Source organism: Eleutherodactylus coqui, chromosome 4, assembly GCF_035609145.1.
Source record: "Eleutherodactylus coqui strain aEleCoq1 chromosome 4, aEleCoq1.hap1, whole genome shotgun sequence".
NCBI classification, from domain to species: Eukaryota; Metazoa; Chordata; class Amphibia; order Anura; family Eleutherodactylidae; genus Eleutherodactylus; species Eleutherodactylus coqui.
The window spans coordinates 108,552,392-108,576,288 of record NC_089840.1 but is presented as its reverse complement, the minus strand read 5'-3'; the positions used below and the strand labels follow the sequence as shown (position 1 = coordinate 108,576,288).

Genomic DNA, 23,897 nt, shown 5'->3' with positions numbered 1-23,897 from the left:
TCTCTGACGTCTGAAGACCTTCTGATTGAAGACTGTATAGCTCCGGTGTCGGAAGACGTCCAGCAGGGTATTCTTACTGTAGATTACTGGCTGCTCTTTTATCGGGGGTCTCCCCAGCATGTCACATACCACAGTACTGGCTCTAGCCATCAGATGGTGCTATTGTATAATGGCAGAAAGAGCCCCCTGGGAAACCCTGAATCAAAAATTGGATTGCAAAGGGTTAATTGCCTGCAGAATCCCACATGTTCCCTTTAAAAGGAGGTAAATGACATAAAGGAAATAGAGCATGTTACTCAGTATATTCTGTTGTAAATCTGTAACCACAGTACATCTTGATGAACAGATGCAGTACATCATGATAGCCTAGCCAGAGATCCCCAGCCTTTTAATACTTTGAGTTACATTCAACTTTGTAGGTCAGGATCCACGTTCAAGTGTGTTTCCTTAGCCACTGGTTGGGGACCAACACCCTAAGCTAGTCACAACCATTCACTGAATTTACTCCAAATAAAGGTTGGTTTCATATTGTAAGACCGTGTATTTTAATAGACTTTAGTCAATCTGATGTGGGACCTTTCTGAAGTAAAAAAAAAATAAAGAAGTCCACTATAGTAGAACAGTATATGTCTACTGGTTAATTTCATGTGGGCATTTTAAAGCCTGTCAACACATTCATGCTGCCCTAATGATTCCTTATTGTACTACCCCCTTCACTGATGTTAATTAGCATCAGACACATGCAGGGTTAGGCGAGTGGGATATCTGGCCATGTATCATGGGCTTATATTGTGCTAGTCAACATGCGATTTTGCTGCCAATGTCGATGTTTTTATAGCAAAACCGTTTTGCATCACTTTGGGGCAGTAGTATTGCGGAGTTTCTGCCATTGTTTTCAATTGGGAAATCTCACAGCGCACCGCTTTGCACCTAGCTGCCGCCCTTCCCTCGCCCCACCAAAAAAATAAAAAATAAAACTGAATAAAAATATGCTAAAAAGAACAATGGGAAATACAATTTATCCCACAAAAAGCTCTCACAGCCCCATCAATGGAAAAGTTAAGTTCTGTGTTGGAATAAGGCAACAAAAGAGAATTAGCTCGTATGACAGTACCAAAGTATGAAAGCCGTTGTTTGGGGATTTTTGCTTTCTAGTGATACTTTTTCGTCTGACAAGGTATAAGATCACCGTATGTTTTTATAGTAGTACTGAAATAGGAGCCGACATCCAATACGATACCCAGGGACATAGGAAATGACCAAAGATTTATTCGGTGTCCACACAAATGAGTCTAGGAGACATAAAGATTCTCAAATCCAGACTGCCTTTTGACACAACAGAGCCTTAAATACTAGGTAGGCAGTCTTATTAGAAGCGAATACTTATTGGTTCATCTCTTATACTAGTTACGTGTACCGAAAGAAGTGGTAGGGAGAGCTAGAGGTCAGCGTCGCTACAATCCAGCATCCAATTTACACACTTCATATAGGAGACTTGTTATGTACAAAGGGGAGGGGTACAGAGTGAATTTCTGTACTGGCTCCTAGTACAGCGTTGCGCGGTCTCCCTGACCACCACTTACGTCACACAGCAAAAGTTTACATTCTTAAGAAAAGGAGATTGCATACACATGTTTATAATTAGGGAACTTAAGGAAAAGGGGAAGTTAGTATACAGTAGCTATACTTCATCTGTTAGATACTTATAATTATATTTATACTTATGTGTAACAGAAAAATATATATTTATTATGCTTCAGCCTTTGGGCTGGTAACAGAGAAACCGTAGCTTATAAGTCCCCGTACCACAGTACAACATAAAAAACCTGTATAAATTTGGTATAATCGTACTGACCCATAGAAAAAAAGTTAACCTGTAATATTTACTGCATTGTGAGCTCTATAAGAACAGAATTTCCCAAAAGTAGCGCAAGTGTGGGCATCCTGCCCCCCCCCCCCCCCATTTTACCCCACTTAAACATTTTTTAAAGTATTTCAGTACATTATATGGTACATTTAAAGGGATTTTCTGGTGCTAAGACGCTGATGACCCATCTCCAGGCTAGATCATCGATATCCGATTGTTGGGGGTCCACCACTCAGGCCTGAATCGATTAGCTGTCTGAAGTGGCCATGGCACTTGAGTGTGCGCCTAGGTCACGTTACTGGGTGCCAGGCACAGGGCCGTATATTTCATAGCAGCTGTGCTTGGTAAAGCAGCTCAATCCCTTTTAACTTGAATAAGACTCCGCTGATCTTGGATCATGTGACCAACGAATGTGATGTCTCTTTCAAGCGCCACGGCCTCTTCAATCGGCTGTTTGCTCAGAGTCTTGAGTGGCAAACACCCATGGATCGGATGTTGATAACCTACCCTGAGGATAGGACATCAGTATTTTAGTTACAGAAATCCCCTTTAATAAGTACTATTAAATACAACGCATCCCTCAAAAAAAAACAAGCCCACATGCGGTTACGATGTCGGAAAAATAGATATGGCTTTTGGAAGGCAGAGACGAAAAAAAAAAGCTATTTAAAAAACCCTCTGTTCTTTCACGGTAAAAACTGCTTTATTTTAGAGAAATCCTAGTTTTAATAAGTGCTGAGCTCAGGTAGAAGTGACCAGCGGGCGTCTCCCCTCTGGCTAAATCGTGCTGCCTGTGGTTGGGGCAGCCTGAACGTGTTGACCGGTTTAATTTAAACAAGAGTTGACATGCTTGTCCCCCTCCATCATGTAGCTAGAGTAATAGATGTCTTGTCCGATAAGGTGCACTGTTCTTATAAGAGTACGGAAATAATGGCATTTTTGAAAGTTTGGATTTGGGTTTTCGCAAACAAATGTTAAATTTTTGTATTATGAAAAGTTTTATAACATTTTTACTGTGCTCTGTATTAATTCCTCACAGTTTTCTGGATCCGTGCTTCCAGTCACGCATTAGGCCGCCTGCAGACGAGCGGGTCGGATCCGGCGGCGAGAATTCTCGCCGCGAGACCCGACCCGAGCACCTGCAGAGACGAGCGCGTACTCACCCGCGCCCGGCGGCCCTGGCTCTTTCATGTGCCGGCAGCCGGTGCATGCGCAGACCGGAGCCGGCGGCCGGGTGAGTGACGTTTAGGACACGCTGCGGTTTGCGCGAGATTTCGCGCGGCCAACCCGCGGCCGTCTGCATAGGAGTGCGTATTGTAATGCACTACTATGCAGGCTTTGAGCGGCAGAAATCCCGTGGGAGATTCCGCCCATATGCAGGCGGCCTTAGGCTTCCTGCACACCTGCGGATTTGCATTGTGAAATTCGGAGCGGGATTCCGCCTCCGGATTCTGCAGCAAATCCAGCCCATAGCATGCTATGACAAATACATGATCTCCTGCCCACGAGCGGAAATAGATTGCAATATTCCGCTCACGGGGTAGAAATCTCGGCATGCTGTGATTTTGTGACGGCTACGCACAGATTGCTTCTATTGAAGTCAATGGAAGCCGTCCGTCCCGCAGTCATCCTGCAATCATCGTTGCAGAATGGTCGCGGGAGCTGCGTCATCGCCATAGCGATGGCGCAGAGTCATCTGTACTGCGCATGTGCACTAGCCGGCACATCCGCAGCACAGGAAGAAGATGACGGACAGGTACGTGGGGGTCACCAGCTGGGCATCGGGTCGAACTCCGCTGTGCTGTCCGACCCGGCCGTGTGCAGACGGCCTTACTATTTACATCCAGCAGATAAAAATCTGACCTGGCAATGTGATGGACAGACAGTTGTGGCTTGTTACTAGACCTAGCGCTGGAAGGTTATCATCTCTCCTTTTTTAAAGGGGTTTTTTGATTTAGAAGAAAAAAATTCAATACTTGCCTTTTCCTTCTCATGCAGTCTCCTTACCAAATCTTCTCTCCGACCATCTTCTCCTTTTCCCCCAGTCACATCACATCCAGGCGGCCGGCTACTCCTCTTCCTGTGAGGTTACGTACATTCTCATCATTCTCCTTCCTGCAGGTCAGTGTTCCCAGTCACTAGTGTCGCAGAGTTCAATGCCCAGCAGGGAATGCCAAGTCCTATGCAGGGCTATTTCCACGAGACAGCGCACATGCGCAGTCGCTGCAATAGCCCTGCATAGGATTCGGCATTCCCTGCTAGGCATTGAATGCTGCGTCACTAGTGACTGGGTACACTGACCTGCAGGAAGGAGAATGATGAGAATGTATGTAACATCACAGCAAGAGGAGTAGCTGGCCGGCTTGTGGTGAGGGGACCCGTAGGACCCTAGAGACGATGGGTGAGGAGAAGATTTGGTAAAAAGACTGCCTGGGGAGGAATAGGTAAGTATTGAATTTTATTTTTATTTTTTTATTCTAATGACCGAAACCCTTCAAAGTGAGCGCCTAGAAGGTGAGTGAGGAGACTTGTAAGGCCATGCAAGCTCCTCTGGGGAATATATGCAAATAAGAAAGATGGAACAATAACTCTCCTGCGCCACCTATTGGAGGGAGCATCCAATAGGTGGCGCTGCAAAGGTATTACTCCATCTTCCTTATTTGCATAGAAGACCTAGCTCTGATACACCTACTGTAAGCAGTGCTGCACCTATGTGTCCTCCAGCTGACCAGGACAGCGTTTTAGCCACTGAGTAAAGCCATGAAGTTTCCCTTTTGAAAGACTGCAAACAGAGAGCTTGAAAGCCATGAAAAATTGATAAAGCAAATACAGCTTTTATTCTGTGCAGATTAAGCATTATTGGGTAGCCAAGAGCTTTCGCTGCATTACATATATTTGTTCTTGTCTCTTTACAGTCACTACATGCGACAGATTTTAGAAGCTTTGCGTTATTGTCATGATAATAATATCATTCACAGAGATGTTAAGGTAAGAATGAATTAATGTTGATGGCTTAACAAAAAATGTATATCCTGTTGTTGGCACTCACTTAAGTGTTAAGTTATGCTCAAAAAGTAAAAATCTATTAGTAACTGTCACAGTGAAGATAAAGCCTAACGGGTCCGCTTGCATCTGATTGAGTTTAAAGAAGTTGCATCAGGTTATAACATTATCCGCTATCCACCAGATATAAGTTAGTTCATGGTCTTTAGGCAGATGACCAGTTCCCTTTAAGTACAGGTGCTCAGATGTGCATCCTTCCACAAGCAAAGCTTAACCCTTTCTAATCCATTGTCTGACCTCTGAAGACATTATGATTTAAGGCTGTACAGCTCTGATTTTGGAAGACATCCGTCGGGGTTCTCTTACTGTATATTGCCAGCCTCTCTGCTATGGAAGCCTATCCAACGTGTCACCTCATGCAGTACTGGCTTTTGCCAGCATATAGCACCGTTGTATAAAGGCAGAAAAAGAGTAAGCCCCCTAGGAAACCAGGATACAAATTGGATTGGAAAGGGTTAATTCATTAGACTTCTTGTCATGCTTGAATAGGCGTTTTCTGACCTCCATCCTCTGCCTTTGTAACTTCAAGGATGTGACAGTTAGCATAGTTATAGCTCTTCGCACCCCATAACAAAATTACCAGCCAGCAACATCCTGACCATTGTTTCCATCCTGTTCGCGCAATTCGCAAACCCAGACTATACGTTCCTGGGATAAAATACTGCCATCAATCAAGAGAGAATCCTAAATCCTCTGAGGGAGTTTAGTCTGAAACCAGTTAGTCTACCACAAACTCGATGCATCCACCCCCATTGTTGTGCGATTTCCAGTATATGTGCGATCGCACGCCTGCTGGACTAATCTTTTACGTATGGTGTTTGGTGTCTGATATATTCAGGCTATGAAATATGGCAGCCATAATTTCTGTCTTGGAGTGCCTTCTAGGTGAAAAATGGCCAAAATATTGAAGTTTGTCTTTGGAACATCGACTTAGCCGACCTGTTTCTGATGTCATGGGGGAGAGGTCAGAGCTGCGGTTCAAAGAGCCTTTAAAACTGCAGCGGATACCTTCCCCAAATGCTCAGTCCAAGCACCTGTATGTGAGAGTGGATTGTCTGAATAGTCCTTGTTGCGAGGAGCATGTGGAAAAATGAACAGGCTTCCTAAGAAGTGGTATTTTCTATTTTCTGTCCTTGGGCTGTTAATGATCCATAAACCCTAAAGGTGTATTAACTGTGTTGGGCTCCTGGAAACTGGAAAGGTCCATAATCCAGTCAGCAAGCAGAACTTGGGTGGCTGACCTACCAGGTAAATATCTGGTCAGTGCTTGTAGGATACAAGGTGGTAATAACTCCACCTTTTGGTCTGCCCCTGGGCGCTGGTTGGGAGATGTGTTTTTATGACACACCTAAAGCTGTGGATATTGGATTAACTTGATTGTCTGGAATGGCGCGTTCCAGAGAACTGAAGAGATTTAGGACAAGTCTGAGACAGAAGTGTGAGGTTTGGACTGCAGCAGAACTTAGTCAAAGGTTAATAAGAGAATAAAGGGCACAAGTAGGGTGGTAGCCAGGGATGAGGGGGGTAATGTAGGGCGGTGCAGTACTGAGGAGAGCTTTATGGACGAATGATGACTTTAAAGAGGTTATCCAACTTTTTGAAAATTCATGGTTTATTTTCAGGATAGGCCATTAATATCTGATCGGTGGGAGTCCATAGCTTGGGTTTGAACCAGTCAGCTGATTGAAGGGGCCATGGTGCTTGTGCAAGCACTGCCATCTTTTCAATGTTTATATTATAGCATGAACCTGTTCATACTTATTTATATCAGTCTTTCTTGAGTACCACAGATTTGTCCCATTCAATCCAGTACTACTGGCATGTCCCACTGAAGTTGGATAGCCTCTTTAAAGTCTGGATAACCCCTTTAAATTGTAATCTATAGTGGATGGGCAACCAGTGCAGTAACTGGCACAGGGTGGAGTCATCAGTGAAGTGGCTAGACAAAAATGGGCTTGGTTACTTTGTTTAAGAGAGTTTAGTGAACCCCCCCCCCTTCCCCCACCACTGATCCAGAAGTATATTTTCTGGTACCTCTCTAACATTTTGACAGTGATGGCCATTCACTTCAGTGGGACCGTGGGAAATTGCTGAGCGCATCAACTTACATGTTTGATGCATGTAATGGCTACTGCCCACGGACGGCTATTTGATGCGGAATCCGCGGCGGGCGTCTGCACCGTGGATCCGCAGCAAATAGCGCCCATAGCATACTATGGGAAATCTATTCTTACTGCACACTTGCAGAATCCAAAAGCTGTTTACGCAAGTAGAGGAAAAATTGCAACATGCTCCATTTTTCTGCGAATTCCGTGCGGGCGGCTTCCATTGAATCACTGGAAGCCGTCCGCTCTGCGGCCCTTTCACAATGACATTGCGGAAAGGCAATGACGCAGGAAATGCAGGAGTTTGGGAAAAAAACCAAAACAGCCGGACTGCTCCCAGGGCCGGATTGCGCATGCAGTGTGCAGGTGCTCTAAGCATGGTACCGCTTCTATAAACATGCATCATGGACTCTTAGGCTAATTTAATAAAGAAGTGATTTTGTTTCATGGAAGTGTCAGAATTAGTCAGCCATGTTTTAACTTTCCTAAGGCATCACCCCGCTATATGGCTTGTCAGAAGCACGTTAGCAGCATTTGTTATGGGCTGCAAGTACTTGGACCTGCCGTCCTGTCATGAGGAGGAACGTCTGAAACGTGCTGCAATATACAAGAGTAATGTTTACTGCTAGATCAGTAGGCTTCAGGGCTCTAGACTGAAATATAAATGGTTTGCAGCCGTCTGACATATGGAAAGGTGGAAGTAAGATTTGAAGGAGTTATTAATGCATTGACTAAGGTCTTGGGCACCTGAGCCTCATCGGCTATACTACCATTGTGTACATGGAGATATTCTCTCCTTCACATGCCTCAATACATGCCTGCATTCTATTACCGCATGCCAAGTACCAGTCTTTGTACAGCGGGATTTAGCACCTGATCTTCATGTATTGTCTCTGATAAAGTAACAAATAAACTGGCTAAAATATTTTTAAAACTGTAATTTATCTGTTTCTCTATTTCCCATGTTTTTGCCCCGAGGCTGGAGAGCTATGATGATGTGGTTTGTTTCTTCCCAGCATTCCTCTAGATGAAGATCACAGATAATGGTGGTCTGTTGGTTATTAGATCACTATTAGTAGTGATCCGGGCACAGAGGGTTGCTGGGAGGACACGGATCATGTTCTCAAAGCACGTTCTTCTCCTGTGTCTCCTAGGTTTCCAAGGCAATGGCCTTACTGCAGAAAGGAGGCTTCCTGCATTTAGGTTTCAGTATTAAACACAGTGCTACTTTTGAGTGTTGTGTTTAGTGGGTTTTGGGAGGGGGAACTAGTCATTTCAGCTCAACGGAGCCAGGCTGACTCTTTGTGGCAGAGTGCAATCTGTCATTAACTTTAAGACTGTAGATAAGTCAAAGCAAGAACACTTCAGCGCACCTTTACATCCGGAGCCCGCTGAAGCATGCCAAGATATTCATTCTTAGTACAGAATCCTACTAAAACATCTGTATCCTTTCCTATCTGATCAGAGGCTTACCAAAGTACAGTAGAGGAATCAAGTATTTTAATGCAAACCTTATAATGGCTCAGTATAAAGCAGCCATAATATGACTATCTATGAGCCCTTAGGGCTAGGTCTACGCACAGACTACTTGTAGTGAGCTATTCCAGTGTGTGTTTGACAACTGCAGGCTAAAAAAAGTATTGAGTTGCCCACTCCTCTAAACTGTAGTTCTGTAAAATTGTAATAGCTCACTGCAGAGCCTGCGTGTAGCCCTGACCATAACTGTTTCCAACCACTGAGTGACCCCACACACACCCCCACCCACACACCCCTCAATGTGAACTTTCAAAACTTCCCACGTGAAGTGTGGACTTTTGGTTTTGCACTGTGTGAGTGACCCCTCCTCATTCTCAAACAACGTGGTAACACTATACTAGCATATTTACAGCCCCGAGCCATCTGATGATTTTTCTCCTATTGTCCCAGTACTTTTTTGGCTCCATGTGGTAATTGCATTCATGAGATCTTTACCTGTTGCCAGCTGTCATGTTCCCTCCCCAAATGTCCTTTATGTTAAAGTAGCAGAGAATCGTTCTAGTCAGTTTTGGGAGCCTCTGATCTTCTGCCTATGGCAAGTCTTTAATATTTCATATTCATTATAATGTATGTGCTCTTGCCTAATTTGGCTGCTTTTGGGCTTGGATATCCTTTATGGTATCAGGCTTACGCTTGACTATTAGCAAGTCACTGATGCTGCAGAAAACATGATCAAACCCTTAGAAATTTGCAATGTGAACTTTCCAGTCTTTTTTTATTTTGTAATCCGTTTATTTTTCAGTCATTAGGAACCCCGTTCCTTTGTTTCTGTGCTGTGTATAATCCTCATAGATAGTGTTGGTGTTTGTATAGCGGATCGATTGATTGTGGAAGAACTGGCCTCTTCATCTTTAGAGCATTTTCCACAACGACGAAGAAAGTTCTTTTTAAAAGTATCATCCAAGCAAAAATAAACAATGGGGTCTGTACAACTCCTGAACTCCGCAAGGCACAGAGAACAATTTTTAATTTCAATCAGTACACTAAGTTGCCGACATCCACGCGAATAGTCATATCCTACCAGGAGGAACTTGGATAGGTGGTAAGGCGTGAAGCAGAGCAGCAGTAAAGCCAAGATGATGATGATGTTGCTTTTTACCTTGCTGTAAACGCGATGCTTTTCTGCGATGCAGCTGTTGGCTTGAAGCTGTCGGATATACTTAATAAAAAAGTAGTAAAACAGCAATACAACCATGAAGAATACGAAAAAGAAGGTTGACTCTATAACTGACGTAGCCTTGTATCTTTGCTCGCTAAATTCCATTTCTTTACAAGGTTTGTCTGGTGCATGGTCCTGCTTTACCAGGAGAATTATGTTTGGGCATAGCAAAATAAACCACACACCAATACACAGATAAAGCGCAAATCGGGGGTTCCGGAAGGTTTTCAGAATTTGTGCAGAAATAATTTTTTCATATGTGGTTTTAGATGTAACCCGCACCCGTTCCTTATGTCTCATTAGTGTAGCATATCGACTGACTGCTATCCAGCAAAAAATGGTGACGCTCACACACATACTGCAATGCGTGAGGATGCTAGCCCCTCGATAGACTACAGAACATAGCACCGAGTCGTAGGGCCAGTCTTGGCCTTGGCTATAGTAGACAATCTGAAGGGGCATTCCGACTGCTAGAACCACGTTGGAGACCGCAAGGTTCATGAGATAGAAGTGCGTAGATGTCTTTTTGCTCAATCTTTTGAACATTACAAGAGACATAATGTTTCCAGAAATACTTGGTAAAAACATCAATGCGTAAACTATAGGAAGACCAGTGGAAGTAATTACACCAAAGTTGAGGCATTCTGTAGTATTACTCATGCTTTCAGTAGGCGCTCTACAAGAAGAAAGTAAATAACAGTTGTAAGGGCTGTAAATGTGCACAGGACTGCTTTATAAATACAGGTACTTGTGTTCTAGTGTCATCGGTTGGCTCTGCGTACTTTCTGAATGGAAGCCTTGAAGCTGTATTGGATCTGTTACGATGGACCACATGAACGTATCACATTTTGACAGCATGGATAAAACCAAATGTGCTTTGGAGACCTTCCATTTAGTAGAGCTGAGCGAACGTGCTCGTTTATGGCAATTACTCGATCGAGCGTCGCTTTTTTCGAGTAACTGCCTACTCGGGTGAAAAGTTTCAGGGGGCGCGGGGCGGCATTGTTGTAGCGGGGGGTAGCAGTGGGGAACAGGGGGGAGCTCTCCCCCCCCCCCCCCCCCCCCACTCCCTGCTGCAACCCCCTGCTCACCCCCGGTGCCCCCCGAATCTTTTCGCCCGATTAGGCAGTTACTCGAAAAAGCGATGCTCGATCAAGTAATTGCCCTAAACGAGTACGTTCGCTCATCTCTACTTCCATTGTTTTCACTGAGCTACATAATATAAAAGGGGATCCGTTTTTTTAGGTCCTCTTTTACATAAAAAACACGCCTAAAGCATGGTGTGTTTTTGAAAAAATGGAAGGGATGAAGGAAAATGCCATAAATAATACTGCAGTGTGTTTCAGTATCCCCTTTACACGGGTGTCTGACCATAGTACCAAACCCTTAAAAACTCCACAAGAAACTTTTGTAGAACGCTTCTTTATGCATTTTCCCCACCAGCATGTAGATAGAATGGCTTGCATTAAGCCATCATGATTGACATTTACATCATGGTGACTGCAGGCACAGGAGCTGTGCCCACATGATCACCGCTGGAGACTGGCACTGACTGCCAGGCTTAGGGAGAAACTGGCCAACCCCTAGATGCCATAGTCAGTGCTGACAGTAGCATCCAGGCAGATTGATTTGGGGTGAGGAAGAAGGGGGGGGGGGGGGTGGATTGGAATTTCTCGGTCCCATCTGCTCCCAAAAAATGTGAGGAGAGGTACTGATGGAATGCCTTGACAATGATGGGAGACATCCAGTGCTGTCATGGCTGGTTGTCTATATTCGCCTGCACATTCAGTGTAAAATGAAAGGCAATAGGGATGATACCTTTTGTGTACGGAGTAGACCAAAGCATTATGAAAGCGATTGTATGTTGATATTCCCTAGTGGGACTAAATTTTTTTTTTTATTTCCATGAAGTGGTTTTGGTTTTATTTTGTAACCATGTATAAAAAATAAAAGATCAAAAAAGCTAAAATTTGCAGAATTGCTTTAACGCTATGCTCCACAAATAAAATTAATAAATAATAATCAGTAGGTCACATGCACACCAAAATGGTACCATTGATACTTCATCTTGTCCCGTAAAGAAAACAAGCCCTAATATGGCCACTAATTAGAAAAATACTTATGGTTCTCTGAATATGGTGACATAAAAATATGTTTTACAGATGTGCGGTTGTGCAAAAAATACCTAAACACAGAAAAAAAGATGGTGTCATGCGCGCAGTGAACGGCGTATATCTAAAGTTAAAAAATAAGTGTAGTTATTTTTCAATTTCCTGTCCCAAGAGTTAAGAAAAGTTAATCAACTTACCCCCAAAAAGTTGTCTCATTCCACAAACCGCATGAGTATAGCCCAATGCATTGACAGAAGAGTAAGAAGGGTTTTAGTTCTCTGAATACAGAGACAAACTTTTGCTGCTGTTGTGCAAAAGTAGTCAAACCTAAATCTACATATGTGGTATGGCCATAATCGTACTGAATGAGAGGTCCCACACTTGATGCAGGGGGTGTATTAGACTAAAATCAAGCCCTCTATGAAGCACGAACCCAGCGGTGTCTGTTCAGTTACCTGTTAAGCATCCAAGGGGAGTTTAGTATTGTGTGAAGATAACCTCCAGTTTGCAGAGATGCTTGTTAACAAGTCTAAATACGATGTGCAGCATGAGGATGTACGGTGGAGCCGTGGCTTACCGTCGCTGTTTTCACGTCCGGGGCTCGTCAGGAACTGATGCTGCACAGGCTGCAGTCTATATACTTGCTCTCCATTTCTCAGTAACCACTCCTAATATGATGCTAAATGTGCCAATTGTATGTCTAGACATTTACAGCAACTAAAAAGGAACTTGGGAGAGTTTACTGGAATCTATGAACTGCAAATTGTATTTCCTCTATTGAAAGAGCCGCCACCTAAGGGCAGGCTCACACAAGCGTATGCGTGAAATGCTGCGTTTTACCGCTGCATGGGCCTGCATTTTGCAACCTATGGCAGCGATTTTGGACTGCACATGACAGTGTATCTCGCACACGCTGTCTTGCGCAATCTCCCTGTATTTTTTTTTAAATTTCCCGCTGTGTCGTTTAGCAGCAGTGCATATAAACGCTGCACACATGCAGTGTAATTGCGTATGTACAGCATTTATTACGTGCACACAGATGATAGTAGGGCTCTATCGTGCGTAATACGTGGTAACCTAAAACATACGGCGTTCTTTTTTTACATGTGTATTCTACACAATGTATATAAGTCAATGTGAATAGGTCAATGAAAATCAATATAGTTTCATTGGATCCATTCACCGCGTATTATATTCGCGTAATACGCAATTAAATTGCGCTTTTGTGAGCCCGGTCTTAATGCCATCTGGAAAGTGATTGCATGTATTACTGTGTAATCACAGCCTCAGGTGAAGTCCTGATTAGGGTGAGGTTTCTTCTGTCCAGACAGGGCTTAAAGGGGTTGTCCCGCGGCAGCAAGTGGGGTTATACACTTCTGTATGGCCATATTAATGCACTTTGTAATGTACATCGTGCATTAAATATGAGCCATACAGAAGTTATATACTCGCCTTCCCTGCGCTGGCTTCCCGTCTCCACGGTGCCATCTAATTTCAGCGTCTAATCGCCCGATTTAGACGCACTTGCGCAGAAGGGTCTTCTCCCTTCTGGTCGGTCCGGGCACGAGCGGCGTTCTGGCAATCAGGAGGCTGGAATCGGCACACGTGACGGGGCGGAGCTACGCGATGACGCGTAGAAGGGGCGAAGCCAGAACGCCGCTCGTGCCCGGACCGACCAGAAGGGAGAAGACCCTTCTGCGCAAGTGCGTCTAATCGGGCGATTAGACGCTGAAATTAGACGGCACCATGGAGACGGGGACGCCAGCGCAGGGAAAGCGAGTATATAACTTCTGTATGGCTCATATTTAATGCACGATGTATATTACAAAGTGCATTAATATGGCCATACAGAAGTGTATAACCCCACTTGCTGCCGCGGGACAACCCCTTTAACCCCTTGAGTGGCGGGTTTCCTACCACCCTGTCGTGCCCACCAGGGCAGGTTTTTTAAAATGGTCTAATCATTGAATTTCAACTAGTTTTGCAGTTGCGTCTCAAGAGCCATAACTTTTTCATTTTTCCATTGACATGGCCATATAAGGGCTTGTTTTTTGCGGGACAAGTTGTGATTTTTTAAACAGGGGGGAGGAAAAAAAGAAATGGGGAAAAAAGAAAAAAGGGGCCAAATCATTAAGGGGTTAAATAATGTATTAACTTCCTTCTCTGGGTCATTACGACGCACATGGATACCACATGTGTGATTGTATTTTTGATTTTTTACAAAGTAAAGAGAGACAAGTGTTTTTTTTATTTTTTTAATAATTTTTTTTACTTTTTTTTTTTCAATTTTTTTTCAATTTTTTTTTTTCTTTTTGTCCCTTTAGGGGACTTCCACAGGGACCCATCAGGACCCCTGATCACATTCCAGGGGTCCGATGGTGACAGCCCTTTACATGCTGCAGTGACAGCCCTTTACATGCTGCAGTCACATAGACTGCAGCATGTAAAGGGTTAACACAGCAGAGATCAGAGGTTTTCTCTGATCTCTGCTGTAAGAGCTAGTACCTAGCTGTCCTCTGACAGCTAACAACCAGCTCCCCCTGCCACAGAGACCATCGGCTTGCTTCTGACAAGCCGATGGTCTCTATGGCAACCTGTAAACAAAGCAGGACATTGCCGACATGTCGGCAATATCTTCTGCTGGTTTTTCAAAGCCCTTGCTTTGTTCTCTGTGGGACTGTGCAGGCAGAGCACACTGTCACAGCTTGTGGCATTGTGCTCTGCAGCTCCCATAGTGATACATAGCCCGGAAATCTTCCGGGGTATATCACTATGGGCAGTGGAGCTCGTCACGGAACTTTTCCGGGCGTGCCACTCAAGGGGTTAAGGCCCATTTACACAAACGACTGAAAATGAGCGATAGTCGTTACATGTAAATTCGTGCATTGTACTCCCTTCATTTGAACAATGATTTTAAGGTGAATTTAAAATCCATTGTTCAGTGGTTGAGAGATAAAGCAAACACCTTTATCTCTCAATAGACCGCATGCTGTTATCTTACACTAGCTGGGAGACAACCTTGTAATCTACAGTCAGTCTCAAGCAGAACAATGCAGCTGTTTGATTAATCACATGCTGGGCTCTGCAAACAGCTGCTGGAGCCCCTCATACATGCAAATGAAGATGTTAGTGTTAATGGCCATTAACACTTTATGTAAATAGATCGCTAAATCTTTCAATGGGTCGTCTGATAGATGTTCTTTGCATGTAAATGGGCCTTTATCCTCAGAACTCTTTGATTATTACTCTTTCGTTAGGCAACAAGGAGGGTGCAGCACCCTTCAAATAACTTGTGGTATATGCATGTAATCACATGGTAGATCAACTTAAATGGAAGGTGTCATCAGAAAATGACCTATTATACAAATCACATTTTTGTGTTAAACATATCTAAGAATTTTGGTGATTTTTTTTTGATTTTTTTTTTTTTTCCAACCTTCGGTCAGTCTTGATTTTAAAAAAGAATCCTGAAATCCTGTATTTTTCATACTGACCATAGAGCCTAAAAGGCTGATACTTTCTTGATCTGTTAAGAAAGCTTTGCAGCAGTCATCTCACTTATACTCTTTTTACACGGGCCGAGAATCTCGCGATTCTCATTTGTGCGAGCGAACAAGCTAGTGACGTCATCAGCAGTTCGCTGGTGCTTGGGCAGCGTGTTTAGACTGCACAATTCTCGTTGAGAATTGACACTTGGATGGAAGAAAAAGCGCGGCATGCAGTGCTTCTGGTATTTTGAGTCTGATCCCGATGGAACCTCCCATCATTGGTTCCATCGCACATGTGAAACCAGCCTTACTGCTGCTGCTCGTGGCTTTTGGTGTTCCCTACCTCATCCGGCCATTGGTTGTGGCCAGTGCTGTGCCCTTTGTGTTCTCTGCGGCAGATTCTGCCTCTCCTGTCAGTTCCCTGGTCTCCATAGAGTGCGTAGAGGGCCAGCCCACTTCTTAAAGAACTTGCACACACATAGCTTTTCCCTCCATGACCAATTCAGTCAAGCCTCGGGCTGCTTTTGCACCCTTTCCCGTTGGGTGACAACAATTAGTATAATTTGGTATGTACTTGTCCTGACCATTTCCTTATATTTACACACTGTCTGCTTCTTGCCCTTACCATTGGCCTATTATATTTTACACATGATTTCCGCCTATCCTGACCTCTGCTCTGTTCTATGACCACATCTCTGCCTGCTCCTCTAGTACAGTAGTTAAAGGGTGAATTACCAGGAACCCCAGGTGCTGCTCCTAGAATAAGGCCAAAGCCAAACTGATTTGTGGCACAGCAGGTCTACATTCACTGTCTGGACTCTGCTCCTAGTAGCCTTATTGCAGATTCCAAATTTAAGGTCTGCTCCAACACTATGTTCCTCTGAATGTATACATTTTCTTTCTATGTGAAAGCGGGCTTTGAAATCTGTCAAATGCAATAGGATGAGGTTCTAGGATCACACCAAATCTGCAGATTAAGGCGGGGGGCAGGGGCGGGCTACACTGAGACTTTTTGTAGTGCTACAAATTGGTTTTTAATTGAGTCACTTGTAGTCTGTAAGATTGCATACAACTGTGTATTGCTTTTGCAGATGTAGTTTGATGGCAAAAATCAGTCAGTAGGCCTATAAAAGGTCCCCATGTAGCCTAGTGTAAAGCCATCTCTATTTGATTTTAAACCATGTAAGCTAACTTTAGAAGAAAAAACAGTTGTAGTAATTAAACCTCCAGTAATGTAGACACAGGAGTCGGCGGTGGAGAAGATCTAGTGTATTTGAGGAAAAATTTAAGGGAACTTGTGCAAAGTGTTCCATGTGTTGCTTTTCAAGAAAAAGCCATCTGCTTGTCCATTAGGGCATGAAATGTGCTGTCTGTTTTGCCACACATTTCCTTTCTATGAACTTTCTAGACCTTACAAGATCCAGACTTGAATTAATGAGATTTGTGGGTCCTACATGATCCAAGCACATATAGAGGGTACTAATGCAGCAGGTCAAACAGGAGACAGATTAGGTTGAGGCTAGTCTCACAAAGGCGATCACAACTTTGCCGCAAAATCGCATCTTTGTTCCTGCGGATTTTGAGTGTCAGACATTTTTTTTTTCTTCTTAAGAATAATATCCCATCGCTACCGCTCACTTTAAAATCGCACCTTTAACATGAAAATAGGACTTTCTAATGTTAACCCTTTCCAATCCATTGTCTGACATCTGAAGACATTCTGATTGAAGGTTGCACAGCTCCGATGTCGGAAGACGTCCTGCAGGGTATTCTTACTGTATATTACTGGCTGCTCTGTTGTCGGGGCCTCTCCAGCATGCCCCATACCGCAGTACTGGCTCCAGCCAGCAGATGGCGCCATTGTATAATGGCAGAAAGAGAAAGCCCCCTAGGAAACCCTGAATCCAAAATTGGATTGCAAAGGGTTAAAATCTAATGATAAAAAAGAGGCTCCATAGGGAAACATGGAAGATAAAGAAACGCAAAATGCAGAAAGACAGTACATGTTGTGAATTAAATTCCGCCCCCACACTCAACATCGCATGGGTATTGTATCTTGTCTCCACCACAACTAGGGGTGGAGACATGGTTTGGGCACGATCTGTGACAGGCATGCCCCCAGAAGTTGATTGGCGGTTCTACAGAAACCCCATCATCAGCACCGTGGAGGGCATGGGACCAGAGCAGCACCTTGCGTACAAGGCGCCAGTGCTCTGCAGCTCAGCGGGGCAGGAGGAGGCAGCCGTGTAAGGTGACCACAGCAGATCGGGGTCCCTAGGAGGAGTGGATTTCAAAAGGAGGCAGCACAGTGCAGCAAGGCATCAGCGGTGGTGGTCCCCAGCTGAGCGGAGTCAGCAGAAGCGGCTTTCCGGAAGACTCAGCAGCAGCAGAGCAGTACAAGGCACCCAGCACTCCCTACCTGAGTGTGGGGTCCGCGGAAGCACCTTTCGGTACTGCCACACATTCTGTCCAGCACTACTCGGGCCAGCCAGCTAGTCAGACGGGGGTGTCTGAGCAGCAGCCAATCCACATCTGGGGGCGTTACATCCTCACTCCCTGTCAGTGATCCAGCCCATCCCATTTCTCCACCCCCTAGTTGTGGTGGAGACCATATACAACAGTAGCCATTGCATGAGTGGAAACATTGCTAATGGGAAGGAAAGCATTGTAAATCATTGAATTCATATTCCGCTTTTTTATGGACTGTCGCATCAGGCATAAATTGCACAATTTTCTTGCCGGTGTGAAACTATCCTAAGGCTGTGATTTGCGTCTTCAGCATACACAGATGGTGTATGTGTTGTGATCGGGGAAAGGGGAGTAAGCCGCTGATGGCGGGTTATCTCTTCTGAGAGCAAAAGGATTGGACATGTAGAAGTTCATGCCCAACCCTTCTTTCTGCCATCAGAGTCCCGATGCCCCCACGCACATTAGACGATTGACTGTTCCAGTCTAGTCTGGAGGTCGTGGATGACTGTGTGTATAGCTACTGTAATTTCTCATGTGAAGGACAAATCAAAGTATAAAGTCACCAGTTCTTGACCACATCGGAAAGGACAATTGTTTATGCAAGCAAGGTAACCACTGAGGTGTCATCTAGGAAATACATTTGCTGTGCCATATCAGCAGCTGTAACTTATTCCTGCAGGCATTTGTAGTCTCCCTTTAGAAGATACCGCAGGCTCATTGGGGGAGATTTTTCATCAGGGTCAAAATGGTGCATATTTTGGCAAATTAGTATCCTACGCTCAATATTATATTCGCCACAACTTTGTAGCCCGCTTTATACACTTTTCTTCTTTACACCAGCTCATGCTTGGTATGCATGTAAACCACTATTCTGCAGCAATGATGCTTATGTTTGTTATACTTCTTAAAACTGTATAGTATGGGAAAAGGTAATTGGGCGCATGCTATATACTGCGTTTCTTTTGGTCAGCTTGTGATGGAATTCTGGTACATTTTCTTAGTTGTGACAACACCACAGCTTCAGTGCTTGTTCAGTGAGGGATTTTGAAGCCTTGAGACCCGTCTACTCTGTTCTTCATTATAAACCCCCAAATTACAAATATACTGTTGGATACTGCAACTATTAGGCCTCCGTTGTTACCGTTTAATGGCTGACTGCAAAGCAAACTACTTGGGTCTCTTCATCAGGTACATAGAATCTGAAGAAGCACATACTTATACATAAGAGTACATGGGAATAGTGTGTAAAGCAGAACCATCAATATAAGGTGGGCGTAAACTGCAGTAAATAACTGAAAAGGTGATTTCCAACTAAATGTAAGAAATGCAGTTAACAACAGGATTTCCTTTGGTGTGGCTTCGGACACTTTGAACTAAAATGTGATCTTTTTCGTGAATGTTTTGAAGGTATTTGAGTGATTTTTGACTAATGATACTGTAAGCATCATGAAAAGTACATAACCACTTTTGTCTCAATTTCTTCTTCCGATCAGCCAACACTTTTTTAAAACTTTTTGGTTTGGCTGGTTTGCCAAATTTAGGCAAAAAGGTTGGTTTGATCCCAATTAGTTAGAACCTAACCTGAACTTCACCAAACACCTAAAACCAGTGTATACAGCTGCACACGACTGGGTTGGATTCCGCATGCAGGAGCCCGCAGCGGACTCAGACCCTGTGCCCAACAGTCATCGGTGCGTACCTGCTTTTCTTTTCTTTCTGTACAGCGGATGGTCCGCACGTTAAGCCATCAGACATGCGCAGTACAGCTTTTTTTTATAATTTAAAAAAAATTATTTTAAATCTGGCCTTTTCCCGCGTTGTTGCTAAGCAATGACGCAGAATCAGCTACCTTTCCGCAATGACCTTGCGGAAGAGCCGCTGGTCAGATGGCTTCCATTGATTTCAATGGAAGCCTTCCATGTGTAATCTGCACAGAAATAGAGCATGCTGTGATTTTCTTTTTTTCCTCCGTGAGCGGAAAATCGCACTTCATTTCTACTCGTGTAGAGGAAAAAGCATGGTATGGACGGTATTTGCTGCAGATGCCTGCATCAGATTCCGCAATGCGCAGCGGTTTATTTAAAAGCCATGAAAGCTCTGTATAGCACTCTGAGGTCATCTAGGAGTGTGAAGTAGGGCCATTTTTAAGGCAGTTTACATCAAAGTTACAGCAACATGTATGGCTATGGAAACAAATGGTACCCGGTGATGACTAGCAGCTTGTTTAAAAACACACAATACTAGTGGATTTTTTTTCTTTTTGGTGGCAGATGTCTACTGGTGTGTATACATGGTGGTACAAGAAGCATTGGCTTTTCACAAGCTGTTGGATAGTAGCAACACAGGATTGGCATCTTGGAAACCAAGATTTTTATCTTTATTTAAATGAAAAGCTGAAAAAATTAGCCCCTTTTTGGGACCATCTATGGTTGTGTAGGGCTGGTGGTAGAAGTAACTGCATCAGCAACGACACAGTAGTAAACACAGTAGGGCTGATGGTAGTAGCCAGTCAACAGCAGCGATCGCAGATCCAATCAGTGGCAGCAGGCACAGGGGCTTTAAAATCCTCACTGATCTATGCTTGATTCATTTCCACAAACTGGCTTCTGTTGCGTGTTTGATCAGTGGTGCTATCAGGGAGGGAAGAAAGAATGAGCAGGTGTGAGGACCTTGCAGCATTTACTGAAGTGGGTACAGAATAGAAACAGAAGTTGGCACTATTCTGACATCAAGTCCTAAAATATCTGGGGATATAAGCATCATTTTAGTAAGGCCGGCTCACACGACAAGGTCAGATTCCGCATGCGGGAGCCCGTAGCAGAATTCAACCCAGTGCCTGCCCGGCATTCGCATGTACCGCTCATATCTTCGCCCTTTAGGTACTGCAAATACTCTGCACGGTAAGCTGTTGGTCCGGCGCAGTACAGGTTTTTTTTTAAACACCGCTTAGTGATGACTCTGAATCAGTCCTTTCCACAATGTCAATGAAGGGCCACGGGGCGGACGGCCTCCGTTAACATCAATGGAAGCTGTCCTTGTGGAGCCCGCACAAAAATAGAACATGTTTCAATTTTTCACAATTGATTTCCGCTCGTGTGCAGAAAAAAGCTTTTTTTCCATAGCATGTTATGGGTCGATTTGCTGCAGAATCTGGAGGCAGGCGCCCGCAAATATGTCTGTGTGCAGCCGACCTAACTTTGAGTACAAGAAAATGTTTAATTATAGATTCAATTCAACTGTTTGATAACGGGGTTGGTCTGATTATCGGGGAAACATAGTGAAATATAAGCCCTCCCCTGAAAATAAGCCCTAGCTAGACTACATGGGGGTGGGGGGAAACAAAACCCAATACTTGCCTAGCAGCTGACAAAGCATTTCTTCCTGGTAGCAGGAAGCCTCCAGCAAGCTAATGCTCTGATTGGTTAATCAAGCGCCGCATCAGCCTCTCTGATGTCTTTCATATCTTCTGGTCATCCCTACATAGGCATGCATAACATGTATATAGCAGCTAGAACAATCCCTGCTATATGACAAACCTCTACAGTATATATCTGATAACACAGATGGGACGGAGGGCTGCCTGCGCTATACAATACATCAGAAGAAAAGCCATCCCTGTACAAGATAATCTCCGGGCAATTTGAAGAGTGGTGTTTGAATAGAAATACAGATTTCCCCAAACCACATTGCCATAAACATTGTCATTTTTTTTCTTTGTGTCCACGTGGTTTTATGGGTTAGACTGCGTGTCTGCTAAATCGTGGCGGTCTAACACTTTGTTTTCTAAACTGCAGCGGGCAGGTTATGACAAGTCCCGCTGGCTTCTCCAGTAGGGGGCAGTATACCGGTAAAGTGGCAGCGGGACATTTATGCTGCTCTGTGTGGTCTTACTCTTTGGGTATGCAGACACATCAGAATTCGCCATGGAAATTTTCGCTTCAATTCCGCCTCTAAAGACCACGGCAGAATCTGCGTCTTTTTGCTACTTTTTCATTTAGCTTTGTCAGTGGGCAAAATCCGTGTGCAGAATTTGGCTAGTTTCCACGTCAGAATCTCACATGTAAATTTTCCCCATTGACAGGGCTAAATCTGTGTGCAGATCAATAGCAAAAACATGCCAAAAGGCCATTAATATGTATGAGCCGCGGGTATCCGCGTCATCACTAAGCCACGGCGCAGGAAATACAAACATTGAAAAAAAATCTGTACTGCGCAAGACAGATGGTGAGCTGACGTGGTCATCTGCAATGCAGAAATAACAGGTACGCGGCGGGGTCACCGGCCGGGCTCGCAGCCGGAACCCACATGTGGAAACTAACGCGTTCGTGTCTAGCCGGCCCAGCTTTCATTACTGAGAGAAGTCAAAGCATCAAGTGACACGTAAGGCTTTGACTTCCCCTTCTGCAATACCTAACCGACCCTACGGCGTGGTGTTCCCAACACGTGGAGCTGGCTGCTAAACGTGGCGAATAACTTTCAAGTCTGCACCTTATTGCTGCCACGCTGCTTTCTGCTCTATCAAGGGGTCCATCTTTTAGGGAAAAAAATTGTCGGAGAGCACCAAATAAAATGAGGAAGCATGTTTAAGTGTTTCAGCAAGCAGTTAGACCCAATGTTCATGGGTGGATCTTATTGATTGAATCCGCGCGGGTCATCCGCAGCTCTGGCCGCCGATAGAGAAGCTTTAGGCATCCGCACTTCATTTGAGTCCTGCGGATTTGATTTTAAATGATTTGCGGATGCCTTGCGTGGAAAATAATTCACAGTATGCTCCATTGTACAGCGGGATCACACGTGGATATGGCTCCATTCATCTCTATGGGAGTTTGGGATCTGCAGTGCATCCACAAATACATTTAAATGCATTTGTGGATCTGCTGCAGATTTGAAGCTTAAAAGCAATTAGGCCCAATGTCCACTTGCACACACGGATTCCACTGCTGAATCCCACAGCGGAATCCAGCTGTGCCCCACAGACATGGAGAGAAGAAAACATTTTATCTGACCTGCGTGTCAGCCGGATCTTCTTTCTTCAGCATGGTGGATGCGTTCTGCAAAATTTATTTTTTTCCCCTTAAATCTTCTGCTTTCCTACAGTGACGGCTGTGCTGCTGATCAGACATCTCCCATTGACTTCAATGGAAGCCGTCACGCAGGATCTGCAGAAAAATGGAGCATGCTGCGATTTCTTCCCGCACGTGCGATTTGCATGCTGGGGGAAAAAAATCACATCCACATGCTTTAAAGTGTTTTGCGGATGCTAATGCATCCCTATGGGCAGCTAGATGTATGGATCTCCTGTGGATTTTATAATTAGGCCTTATAAATAATTGGGTCTTAGGAAGGTGGGGTTGCGGATTTTTTTTCATGCTGATGATTCGCCGTATGCTCTATTTTACCGCAGATCATGCGCAGATCTGGATCCATTCATCTCTATGGGAGTTTAGGATCTGCAGTACATCGGCAAATACATTTAAATGCATCTGCATACATCCATGTGAAAAAAAACGCAATCTGCGATACCCCGCAAGGGAGGGGGGAAACAACTCAATTTTAAGATGACCCACAGTGCATCCACTGCAGAAACCTGCCGTGGACTTGAGGCCTTGGCCCAATGTCCACTTGCACGCACGGATTCCGTCTGCTGAATCCCGCAGCGGAATCCATCTGTGCTGGCAGACATGGACAGAAAAATACATTTTCTTACCTGTCCAGATCCGGTGCAGGTCTCCGACGTGCCGGACGCATCTGCAGTGCAATTTTTATTTTTTAAATCTCCTGCTTTCCCGTGGATCTGTGGCTGCCGGTCGGATGGCTTACATTGACTTCAATGGAAACCGTCCCTGCGGGATCCGTAGACAAATGGAGCATGCTGTGAAAATCACATCTGCATGCTTTAAATTGTTTTGTAGATGCTAATGCATCCCTATGGGTGGCGTGATTTGCAGATCTCCTGCGCCGGTTCCACAAATTAGATCAGCCCGTGGACATTGGGCCTTAAGGGGACTCGACACTACAACCAAACTCTGCATAGGCAACCACTTTATAATTTGCACCTCATTCCAGTTCCAGTACCCGCCGCAAGCCCAGCAATGGAGT

General features: G+C 44.4%; 2 protein-coding genes across 5 annotated transcripts in view; one reads left to right on the top strand and one right to left on the bottom strand.

Moving 5' to 3' along the window:
• The window catches only part of CASK (calcium/calmodulin dependent serine protein kinase), a 268,122-nt gene that overhangs the window by 101,684 nt on the left and 142,541 nt on the right, over positions 1–23,897 (top strand). For all 4 annotated transcript variants that reach the window (XM_066599973.1, XM_066599972.1, XM_066599971.1 and 1 more), the window contains exon 5: positions 4,783–4,855. In XM_066599973.1, the coding sequence (XP_066456070.1) occupies positions 4,783–4,855 (73 nt within the window). The remainder of the gene's footprint in view (positions 1–4,782; positions 4,856–23,897) is intronic.
• On the bottom strand, positions 9,202–12,388 carry GPR82 (G protein-coupled receptor 82). The gene is made up of 2 exons (XM_066598650.1): positions 12,297–12,388; positions 9,202–10,406 (listed from the first exon to the last, which is right to left on the bottom strand). The coding sequence occupies exons 1-2, from the start codon at positions 12,305–12,307 to the stop codon at positions 9,317–9,319; spliced, it is 1,101 nt and encodes a 366-aa protein (XP_066454747.1). The 5' UTR covers positions 12,308–12,388; the 3' UTR covers positions 9,202–9,316.